The sequence below is a fragment of the Dendropsophus ebraccatus genome, chromosome 5 (assembly GCF_027789765.1).
Source record: "Dendropsophus ebraccatus isolate aDenEbr1 chromosome 5, aDenEbr1.pat, whole genome shotgun sequence".
Lineage (NCBI taxonomy): Eukaryota > Metazoa > Chordata > Amphibia > Anura > Hylidae > Dendropsophus > Dendropsophus ebraccatus.
This window is the reverse complement of record NC_091458.1, coordinates 30,444,510-30,456,629: the sequence shown is the minus strand read 5'-3', so window position 1 is coordinate 30,456,629 and position 12,120 is coordinate 30,444,510. Positions and strand designations below refer to the sequence as shown.

General features: G+C 44.7%; 1 protein-coding gene across 1 annotated transcript in view; it reads right to left on the bottom strand.

The window, feature by feature from the left end:
- The window catches only part of ATM (ATM serine/threonine kinase), a 114,169-nt gene that overhangs the window by 55,293 nt on the left and 46,756 nt on the right, over positions 1 to 12,120 (bottom strand). Inside the window, exons 20-27 of the mRNA XM_069969764.1 lie at positions 11,671 to 11,826; positions 11,497 to 11,572; positions 4,397 to 4,527; positions 3,817 to 3,916; positions 2,269 to 2,445; positions 1,335 to 1,504; positions 536 to 779; positions 200 to 318 (exon numbers count right to left, since the gene is read on the bottom strand). Coding sequence (XP_069825865.1) covers positions 200 to 318; positions 536 to 779; positions 1,335 to 1,504; positions 2,269 to 2,445; positions 3,817 to 3,916; positions 4,397 to 4,527; positions 11,497 to 11,572; positions 11,671 to 11,826 — 1,173 coding nt within the window. The remainder of the gene's footprint in view (positions 1 to 199; positions 319 to 535; positions 780 to 1,334; positions 1,505 to 2,268; positions 2,446 to 3,816; positions 3,917 to 4,396; positions 4,528 to 11,496; positions 11,573 to 11,670; positions 11,827 to 12,120) is intronic.

The following is a 12,120-nucleotide window of genomic DNA, read 5'->3' as shown; positions in this document are numbered from 1 at the left end:
AATACAGCAATTTATACTCTGTCCTACCTAGTGTACATGGCCTAGCAGGAGGGATATTGCTGCAGACCAGAACTTCACAAAGTTAAAGTGTTGCCTATATCTTGCATTAACATAACACAATCATGACCTGAAGGAAGTCGGTGACCACTACAGCAAATCTAACATGGATTTTCTTTGCAATGGCCAGATGTATAGTTACCTTGTATACTGCAGAATGTCCCTCTGGCTTGCTTCTCCATCACTTGGTGACTCATGCAACGTCATCAATAATTCCACCACAATATCCGGTAGATTCCGCTGAAGTAAGTTGTCTATTTGCTAAAATAAATTACAATCAGATTTCACTTATTAGAACGCAGTTTAGCCTTTGTCTCTATATGGTGTAGTCATACACTGATAAACTGTAAATTTTTTATAACCCAGAATAAACGAGACTTGATAGATAGCAACTGGGGCTGGATTTTAAGACGTTCGTGATTATTGGTTGTGAGACGTTGATTTTTTTACATTACAGACAGAAGTGACTACTATTTACCTGTGTCCCTAAGCAGTTCTCATCTCGTAGCAAATCATAGACTTTTGCTGCAACTTCTCTGTTTGTTTTCTCTGCGTCGCTGGAACATTCGGATGCATAATATGGCAAGATATTCACTAATATTCTAGGGAAACAATCAGCCAGCAGGCTCTTCCAGTCTTCCTCTATACACTGAGCCATAGACTTGATCTCATCAAAATCATTCCTCATGACTAGGGGCGGAATAAGCACTTTGTAGCATGATCTGTGGTGAGTAGAAAAACGGTTGGGACAAATAAAGTGTGATATTGGATGGAAGGATGGATAGATAGATAGATAGATAGATAGATAGGAGATAGATAGATAGATAGGAGATAGATAGATAGATAGATAGATAGATAGATAGGAGATAGATAGATAGATAGATAGATAGATAGATAGATAGATAGATAGATAGATAGATAGATAGCCGCACATTCAAATTTAATTGGCGGGTGCTGTACAGAGTAAGTCCCTTGGCTCGGGATCCCAATAGATAAAAAGCAAAATTCCGCAGCACACCAGCATCAGGTGAAAGGTGGTATACTATAATACCACCTTTCACCTGACGCTGGTGTGCTGCGGAATTTTGCTTTTTAGATAGATAGATAGATAGATAGACAGACAGATAGAAGATAGATAAATAGGAGATAGATAGATAGATAGATAGATAGATAGATAGGTGCTTTTCTCCTGCTTCTTCTAGCGATTGGTGGGGGGTCGGTATCTACAACATGTCAATTATTTTTTCCTATCACAGGTATACTTTAATCTTACTAACCTATAGAAATCTCTGAGACTAGGATAATCTAACAACATATAAGGAAAAGTGGACAAGTTGTATTCCGGGAGCTTCATTTTAAGCCATTCAAGAACCAAGTAATCCAAGTGAGAGGTCATGAGGTCTTTCATATTTCTGTAACCCAGAGTGGTAGAAACCTTTTCCAAAACCTGCGGACAAATGGCAACAAGTCACCTCATGTTTAATAAATCTGACCCACTGTTTTTCCAAGCCTGTTTGGCAGGCTTAGAAAAACATGGCTGCTCCCACCCCCCCACCCCCCCCCCAAAAAAAAAACACCTCTCCTGTCCTCAGTCTGGGTGTGGGTTTTGCTCCTCAGTTCCTTTGAAGTGAATAGATCTGAACTGTAATACCACACACAGTCTGAACACAGGGGTAGTGCCGTTTTTGCAAGCATCCAAGCATCTAATGATAGAATTCTGACATATTAGGGCAATATACACTGCAAAGACATTGGGGGAGATTTATGAAGTCCTGCGTTTTTTTACGCCGGGTTTACAAATGTCCCCGCAGCTCCGGAGCTTAGGGGATTTATGTAGAGGCGCATTGCCTCTACATAAATCCTGAGCGCACGGAAGGCGTCCGTGCAAAAATCTTGAAACCTACGCCTGCTCAGAGCTGGTGTAGGTTTCAGTATCATTTTTCTGCCGGAAAAATTATAAGTGTGGCGCACGCAGATGCCGCGCCCCCTCTACGTGCTGCCGCACCCCCCCAACGCTCCCTCTCCGCCCCACTGGCGAAAGTGGCGGAGATGGGGCAGATGCAAAAAAAAAAACTGCAAAAATACCCTTTGCAAATATTTTACACCAATCTGTTCCATCTGCGCCTACAAAAGGCATTTTTTCGCCTTTTCATACATGTCCCCCATTGTGATTTCACCTTAACACACACCAATTCCTATAAAATGACTTACCTTTCTGATATGCTGAGGATCCAGGTTGTTTTGTTTCACAGACTGACATATAGCAAATAACGCCTGCTTCTCACACACTGGGCTGGAGAACAGGATCACAGACACCAACATAAGAAGAGTAGAATTTCTGTTACACTTCTCATCAGGAAGATCCTCTGGGTCCTGAGAACTGCGAGACTGGACAGGGGAAGATATACAATGACAGAATGGATGGATTTACTTTTTTATATCAGTTGTAAAATAGTAATTGCAAGAATAATTGAAATTATTGAAGTGACAAATATTACAAAAAAAACTGTGTGTAGTCAGATCCTAACATCATGTATTACTTGCTCGCATCTGACCAACTTAAAGGTTTTATATCAATACAAATGGGGAGTAACACATAACTGTGGGATCAGACTACACACGGCTTGTTTGTAGTCTGTAACCATGTGAACAAAAGAGGTCTTCATAGGAGCTGTACACACCAAACCACATTGCGCTTTTATTGTAGACTATTGTAAGTTTTAAAGGCTTTTTTATGACAGATACTGTGGTGTACAATAGATGGTACATTCATTTACTGTACAGTCATCCAGTGACTACATTTGGCATAATTTCCACTGGTTTACGCTAATTTCAGGGGACTCAATAGCAGAACAGACTATGATATTGAGTTCATTTACAGTAGCGTACACCACCTGAACTTGGTAACTAAGTTACTCTGTTTGATCTATTGAAATGAATGGCGCCTCCTGTAGATGCCACAATCACATTCTTGGCAAGATCCTGATGTATACTAGTGATGTACACATTAAACTTTGTGCAGTATTTTTTGCAGTATGTATAACAAATTTGTTTTTAAATGGTTACTTACAGAAAAACATAGTCGACATTTTTGTGTACACTAAAAAAAAAAGTTCAGCTTCAATTTATCATTTTTTATAATTTAAGTCAAAAGAAAAATGAATGGCACACAACTGCGTCTGTTTTTTGGGAAAAATTGATGCAAAAAGGGACGCAGTTGTGTGCCATCCATTTCCAAAAAAACGGAAATGTCAAACGGACTGCAAAAACGCAGTGTGAACCTAGCCTTAAAGGGGAGCTATCAGCTAACCTACTGATAGCCCACTATAGCACCAGGGACACTGAGGAGGAAGGTACGTGTCTTACCTTCCCCCTCTTCGCCGTTCCCGTGCTGCTCCGCTGCCGCATCATCCGACCTGCCTCTTCTAATGATGATCAATGAGGGGGAGGGCTAGATGACGCAGCAGAGCTCCTAATGGTGTCCTGGAGCAGAGTTTACCCCGACAGCGCGGGACACATACCCTCCTCCTCAGCATCCCTGGCACTATAGGGGCCTATCAGCAGGTTAGATTCGTCCAACTTGCTGATAGTTCCCCTTGAACATTTATACAAGCTATGTAAAGAAAATGAACAAGAAAGTACTTATGGTATGTGTGATAGATGAACCAACAAAGGTATTGTTTAGACAGATAGATGACAGAATTAGAGATGTAGATAGATAGACAGAGAGATAGAACTGAAAATTTAGACTCTTATTACCAAGTGACTCATCGCCTCCTGAGCCTTCATGTAGAGATTTTCAAAAGCCTTCTGCTGCAGTTTCAGGGGGAGCGCCTGTAACTTCACGTCCTGGAAGAGTCTGGTAATGATCAGTATACAAGATGTTAATGGTTTGGGGGGCAGTATCCCGCCCCAGGAATATTGGGTCTCATAGACAACTCTATCACCATATTAGTCTTTCAAACAAAACTCCCTCCTTCCCCCGACAGTCAGTGGTACACAGTAGACAGTTGTCGGCGGACAGATATTGAACATGTATGGCTACCTTAAAACTGATCTCCTGCCCATTCTTCAGACTGGGCATGGAGAGATGCAGGTCAGCAGGGGACAGATGACTTAGTGAGGCAACCATACAACACCCCCTGACTTCTGTGCACAAGCCCTATTAATTAGAAAATGGCTCGATGGGCATCCTATTCTTCCCTTGGCAACATGACCATCCATAATGGACCTGCGTCCCTCCTCCCCCGAGCTGAAGAACAGACAAAAGCTTGGCTTTACAGGTAAGCTCTAACCTTTAGATTTACAACAAAACACCCTAGTATATGCTCAGTTATACCTGTTAGCACCCTGCGCAGCAAGCATGCGGACTTGCTGATGGGTATCTGCAAGGAATTCTGAGAATGCATCCCTCACAGAAAGATCCGTCTCTCCAACGGTGAGAATTGCCCATTTGCTTTGAGGGTCGACCTGTCATACAAACAATGCACAAAGAATACAGTGAGACATAAAGCTAATGAGACTGATAAAAACAGCTAGGATCCCCCCCCCCCTACAGCATTGTTCCAGGAGACACTTGCTGTTAACTCACTAATATACCCAGTAAACTCAGCACAAATTTTAACCATGCGATGGACCCATGAGCTCAGGCTACATTGGTGTCCTGACATGTTCTGGATTTACCAGGAGGGTAAAATTCTACTGTATCTATTGTCCCGGCAAGACAAGCTCCTACATAATGAAGCGGGCCTGACATTATTTCACTGGAAGATACAGCCAGCCACGAAATTCACCTGCGTGGCATATATTGTATTACGACAGCTGATCTCATACTACTGCAACTGGGGTAAAATGTGGAACGTTTAATATACAAGTCAACCCCAATAGCAATAAAATTCTGTATGGATCAATTATGTACAAAGCACTCACACTGAAATCAAAGGGATTGTAATGTTTGCATATCTAAATAAAAAAAAAAATAATAATAAATTTTATATATATATATATATATATATATATATATATATATATTTAGATATGCAGTCTATACAAACATTACAATCCCTTTGATTTCAGTGTGAGTATACATAAAAACACACACATATATATATATATATATTTATATAAGAAATTCAGAATGAATGCAGCACTCGTGTAGCGATAGATGTGGTGCCAGGCGGTATATACCAGCGACCACCCGATATAGGTAATATAAATCAGAAGCGCTCAGTGTGGAGAGCGAAAAGTCGCGGTTTGGGGAAACAAACACGTTGTGTTGAATTCTATCCCATGAGTGCTGCGGTATTGTTTTGATTTATATATATATTGTGGACATGTCACTGGTAAAGTGCTCGAGGGGATGTACATCTCACCCAGGTTGATACATAGTGTGAGATGGTGAGTCCAGGAGGCATCTGTGCTCAGCAGTGTTATGCTGCTGAGCTATTATTTATTATTGCCGGGCCTGGACTTACATGGAATGGCAGGTAGGTTTTGGTAGTGGGACTTGCCATTCCCTCCCCCTCGATCCAGTGTGGGTTTTGGGATCAGGTGAGCTCTGATCCCAATCAGCCTGAGAAGGCAAAAGGTGGGCTCAGTGTACAGGTCTCTCTCTCTCAGCCAGGAGTGAACAGCCTGCATGCTGTTTGATGAGAGCTGGGAAGACGGCCGCTGCTGGGGCCTGTTCACACCCCGCAATACTGACCACTGACGTGCCAGAGAGGTAACCTGCTTTGTTAGTTAGCGCCCAGACGGGCAAGACCTTTTGTTTTGTTCCTAAAGCACCGTGTTGCTATATTTCTGTTATGGACTGTTTATGCTGCAAATAAACGCCAAGCTGTTATTTTACAAGTCCAAGTCTGCTGTGAACTGTGTCCAAACACACCATCCCCCGGGAAGATCCCCACAATTGGTGCTGCGGAGCGGGCAAAACGGTTGCTAGGGGCAACGGTGTGCATCAACTTGGATACAGCTGCTTATGTCCTGGGTGAAGGCTGCGGCTTCACTCCAAAAACAGACAAGCAACATGGAGGAGATGATGAAGCAGTTAATGCAAGTGAGTCTGCAACAGCAACAAGCTCTGACAGATGCTAACCTGCGCCATGAGCAGGCATTGGCCGCACACCAGCAGGCTAATAGGCAGCAACAACAGGCTCTGACAGACGCCAATCTGCGCCATGAGCAGGCTAATCGGCAGCAACAACAGGCTCAGGCAGATGCTAATCTGCGCCATGAACAGGCTCTGGCAGATGCTAATCTGCGCCACGAACAAGCGATGGCTCAACAACAGAGACTTATTGAGCACCTGATAGCAAAGCAAGAGGCATCTGCAGGTGCTAATCCCCAGCTGGTGGCAGCAGCCGCGCCAGAGACTTTGTCTGTGAGAAGAGCCGTGCAGCGAGCGCTGCAAAAGATGACTGCTGATGACGATGTTGAGGCCTACTTAACTGTCTTTGAGCGTGTGGCTGAGCGAGAAAAGTTACCTTCCACTGAGTGGGCAGAGGTCATTGCTCCCTATTTAACAGGCGAACCTCAAAAGGCCTACTATGACCTCAGTGAGCAAGAGGTCAAGGACTATCCCCGGCTAAGAGCAGAGATACTCGCCCGACTAGGAGTTACTGCTGCTGTCCGTGCCCGGAGAGTCCGCAACTGGAGCTACAGTCTGGACAAGTCAGCGAGGTCCCAGATGTACGACCTGATTCATTTGGCAAGAAAGTGGTTGGAGCCAGACACCTCTACTCCTGCACAGATCCTAGAGAGGGTCGTGATGGATCGCTACCTCCGCGCACTTCCTGCTGATCTGCAACGCTTGGTGGGACAAGGCGACCCTAAGAGTGCCGACGAACTTGTCAGCCTTGTGGAGAGGTTCCAGGCGACCGAGGACTACCTCCGTGATGTTCCTGCAGCACCGTCACCTCCCCGGAGTGCCAGACCTGTGCCGTCAGCTGGTAAGAGACTTCCATCTATTGGGGGAGTGTGGAGGGGTGCTGATAGAGGGAAGAGCGCTCAGGAGGCGTCTCAGGGGCAAAAGACTGGTGGTGGTCCCCGGTGGCTAAGTGGCCCTAAAAAGGACTCCCTGCCAAGGAGACCAGGCCCTATCCAGTGCTGGAGATGCCATGAGACGGGACATATGTCTGCCCATTGCCCTCTTACCACTGAGCCCATGGAGTGTGACGCTAGCCGGCGTCAGTCGCTATTTGCGGAACCGTCTTTTGTTGCGGTCACTGGACTAGAGACTGAACCGCAAATCTGCAACATTACTGTAAATGACTTCCCTGTTAAGGCGTTGCTGGACTCAGGAAGCCTTGTCACCCTGGTGCATGCCAGCCTGGTGACTGGGGACTTTGTGCCAGCAAGACATATGAGTGTGGTATGCATACATGGTGATACAAAGGTTTACCCTATAGTACGGGCTAATGTCGGGACTGAACTAGGCGCTGTACAATATGAAGTGGGTGTGGTTAAAAATCTTATGCATAATGTGATATTGGGGCGTGATTTTCCTTTGTTCTGGGCTCTATGGGGAAAACAACAATCCCCTGAAAGGAGTGAGGAGACCCCTAAGTCTATTGCATTACCCCCGGTAAATGATAAAAATGTACAGGATGAAAATGATGCTTTTCCTTTGCAGGTCCTGACTGGTGAGGAAGAGGCTCCTCCCACTGCGCAAAATGTTCCAGACTTAGAGGTGTCTAGGGATAATTTTGGTACTGCACAATTACAGGACCCCACTCTCAAAAATGCGAGAGAGCAGGTCACTGTTATGAATGGGGTACCTCAGGAACCAGAAGCTGAGAAAAAATTTCCACATTTTTCTATGACTAATGATCTCTACTATAGAGTCACTAAAATTAATGATGAGGTGGTGGAACAGCTTCTGGTGCCTAAGTCGTACCGGCGTCAGGTACTTGACATGGCCCATAATCATGTCCTTGGGGGCCACTTGGGGACAGATAAAACACAGGAGAGAGTCCTCCAGAGGTTTTATTGGCCTGCGATTTATGCTGACATAAAAAAATACTGTGAGTCGTGCCCCACATGTCAGCTTAGCGCTCCAGTGTCGCATTTTCGCAGTCCTTTGGTTCCACTCCCCATCATAGAGGTACCTTTTGACCGGATCGCAATGGACTTGGTGGGTCCCATTGTAAAGTCAGCTAGGGGACACCAGTACATTCTAGTTGTGTTAGACTACGCGACCCGCTATCCTGAGGCTGTACCCCTAAGAAACACTACCTCTAAAACAATTGCACGGGAATTGTTTTATATGTTTTCCAGGGTGGGGATCCCCAAGGAAATCTTGACTGACCAAGGTACACCATTTGTGTCAAAGGTAATGAAAGAGCTATGCAAACTGTTTAAAATCTCACACCTACGTACCTCTGTATATCACCCACAGACAGACGGGTTAGTGGAGAGGTTTAATAAAACCCTGAAACATATGTTAAAAAAAGTGGTGGAAAAGGATGGTCGTGATTGGGATCACTTGCTACCTTACCTGATGTTTTCTATTAGGGAAGTACCCCAAGCGTCCACAGGGTTCTCTCCCTTCGAATTAGTCTATGGTCGTCACCCCAGGGGTTTGTTGGATATAGCGAAAGAGACATGGGAAAGTGAGTCCACCCCATACAAGAGTGTTATAGAGCATGTAGCACAAATGCAGGACCGTATAGCCACTGTAATGCCCCTAGTAAGGGAACACCTCCAGAGGGCGCAAGAGGGCCAAAGCAGAATTTACAATCGTTCTGCAAGAATCAGGACATTTAGCCCAGGTGACCGGGTACTCATTCTTGTTCCCACGGTAGAAAGCAAATTCTTAGCAAAGTGGCAGGGTCCCTATGAAATTGTAGAGAAGATCAGTGAGGTCAACTACAAGGTACACCAACCAGGTAGAAGGAAGCCTTTCCAAGTTTATCACATAAACTTGATCAAGCCCTGGAAAGACAGGGAATCCTTGGTGGCGACAAAGCCTGTTGGTCATCTGTCACCACCAATCCCTCCGGTCAGGATTGGTGACACCCTATCAGTGTCCCAGAAGCAGGAAGCTAAGGAGTTCCTGCAGAGAAATAAAGACAAGTTTTCTGACCTACCAGGGCGTACGCATCTCATTAGTCATCATATTGAAACTGAGCCTAGAAGCAGAGTAAACCTGAAGCCCTACAGGATACCAGAAGCACGGAGGGAGGCGGTATCATCCGAGGTAAAACGTATGCTTGACCTAGGAGTCATTGAGGTGTCCCAGAGCGAGTGGTCCAGCCCGATTGTGTTAATCCCAAAGCCCAATGGAACTTGGAGGTTCTGTAATGACTTTAGAAAGTTAAATGAGATCTCCAAGTTCGATGCCTACCCCATGCCCAGGGTAGATGAGTTGATAGAAAGGATGGGTAATGCCAGGTACATAACTACACTCGATCTCACAAAGGGCTACTGGCAGATCCCACTCACTCCTAAGGCTAGAGAGAAGACTGCATTCTCCACCCCTGATGGGCTCTTCCAATATGTAGTGATGCCATTCGGGTTACATGGAGCCCCTGCCACTTTTCAGAGGTTGATGGACTTGATTCTGCGACCACATCGTGATTACTCCGCTGCCTACCTCGATGATGTGGTCATTTTTAGCCCGGATTGGGAAAGTCACCTCTGTAAGGTCCAGGCGGTGTTAGATGCCATAAGTGATGCGGGGTTAACCATCAATGCAGAGAAGTGTGCACTAGCCTTAGAGGAGGCTAAATACTTGGGCTACATTATTGGGAGGGGGTTAGTGAAACCACAACTAAATAAAATTGAGGCAATACAGAATTGGCCTCAACCCCTCACAAAGAAACAGGTCAGAGCTTTCCTGGGTATTACGGGCTATTACCGAAGGTTTGTGCCGAATTTTGCTTCAGTTGCAGCCCCACTAACTGACCTGACAAAGGGTGCAAAGTCCGCAATGGTGACATGGACTCCAGAGGCTGAGAAGGCTTTTCAAAGCCTTAAGTCTGCCCTGTGCCAACAGCCTGTGCTAGTTACCCCTGACTTTAGGCGAGAGTTTCTAGTACAGACAGATGCCTCTAACACAGGGTTAGGTGCCGTCCTCTCACAGGTCGTGAATGGCGAGGAGCACCCGGTGATGTACTTAAGCAGGAAACTATCCCCGGCCGAGAAAAACTACGCCATTGTGGAGCGAGAATGTCTGGCAGTGAAGTGGGCCCTAGAATCCCTGAAGTACTACTTACTAGGCAGGAGGTTTAAGTTAGTGACAGACCATGCCCCCCTAACATGGATGAAATTAAACAAGGAGAAAAATGCGAGGGTGACTAGGTGGTTTCTTTCCCTCCAAAACTTTAATTTCATGGTGGAACACCGGCCAGGGAAATTACAGGCAAATGCTGACGCCCTATCTAGGGTACACTGTCTGTGGGGACAAAATGCTCAGCCCTCCGGTCTGAAGAAGAGGGGGGGGATATGTGGACATGTCACTGGTAAAGTGCTCGAGGGGATGTACATCTCACCCAGGTTGATACATAGTGTGAGATGGTGAGTCCAGGAGGCATCTGTGCTCAGCAGTGTTATGCTGCTGAGCTATTATTTATTATTGCCGGGCCTGGACTTACATGGAATGGCAGGTAGGTTTTGGTAGTGGGACTTGCCATTCCCTCCCCCTCGATCCAGTGTGGGTTTTGGGATCAGGTGAGCTCTGATCCCAATCAGCCTGAGAAGGCAAAAGGTGGGCTCAGTGTACAGGTCTCTCTCTCTCAGCCAGGAGTGAACAGCCTGCATGCTGTTTGATGAGAGCTGGGAAGACGGCCGCTGCTGGGGCCTGTTCACACCCCGCAATACTGACCACTGACGTGCCAGAGAGGTAACCTGCTTTGTTAGTTAGCGCCCAGACGGGCAAGACCTTTTGTTTTGTTCCTAAAGCACCGTGTTGCTATATTTCTGTTATGGACTGTTTATGCTGCAAATAAACGCCAAGCTGTTATTTTACAAGTCCAAGTCTGCTGTGAACTGTGTCCAAACACACCATCCCCCGGGAAGATCCCCACAATATATATATATATACATATATATTTATATATATATATATTTTTTTTCTATTCTGTATCTATATCTATCTATCAATACACACACAAACATATTCTCTAAGGCTCCTGTTACACGTACAGATAAATTGCTCAAGCGCATGTTTAGCGACCGACGATAGACATTTAGGCAAAAATATAAATAGCTATTAAAAGTACTTAATGCACTCGTAGTGATGAGCGTTTACACTGAAAGACTTGAGAACAATTAACAGTGATTTTGAGATCAGATCAAAAGACGCTATCAACGACATACAAATTTCTGTTTGTCGTTTGATCGTTAACACATTTTCACCAGAAGATCATCACTTAAATTCGAATGATTTAGCTATTTTTTTGAAAGATAATTGGCCCATGTCAAAGCCCCTTAAGAATGTACCTCAATGAGAGTTTTCATGCAGTTTACAAGTGCCACGCGAACCACTGCTGTATATTTTCCATCGTTTGTTAAATGCCTATGGAAGACACATGGAAACAGAAAATAGGATAGAATATGTAAAAAAGAACTTCAAATGACAAACAACTTCATAATTAGTTCAAATGGTCCACGTACCAAAAGGCATATACGACATTTAGCAGCTGTCCCTCTGCATCAGATGTCTCCTCTGTGTCTCCGCCATCCTGGCCCAAGCATTTTACAATAGGAAGGAGACTTCTAAGAATGGCAGTACAGACCTCCTGGTCCCGTCTGTAGGCCGAGCAGACATCCCTGAAAGGAATATCAAGACAATGGAGCTAAAGTTGGATCGGTAAGCTTGATGCACACTATTGTATAAAAAGCATTCATAAATTCTATGGACTCATAATGTATCAATATCACACAAGAGCACAAATACATAAGGATTCCAATATATATATATATATATATATATATATATATATATATATATATATATATATATATATATATATATAGAGAGAGAGAGAGAGATAGATAGTCTTCATTAGCAGCAATACTTCTAGTGCAGACTATGCACTCTCAACGCGGTACTCTATAGAGAGT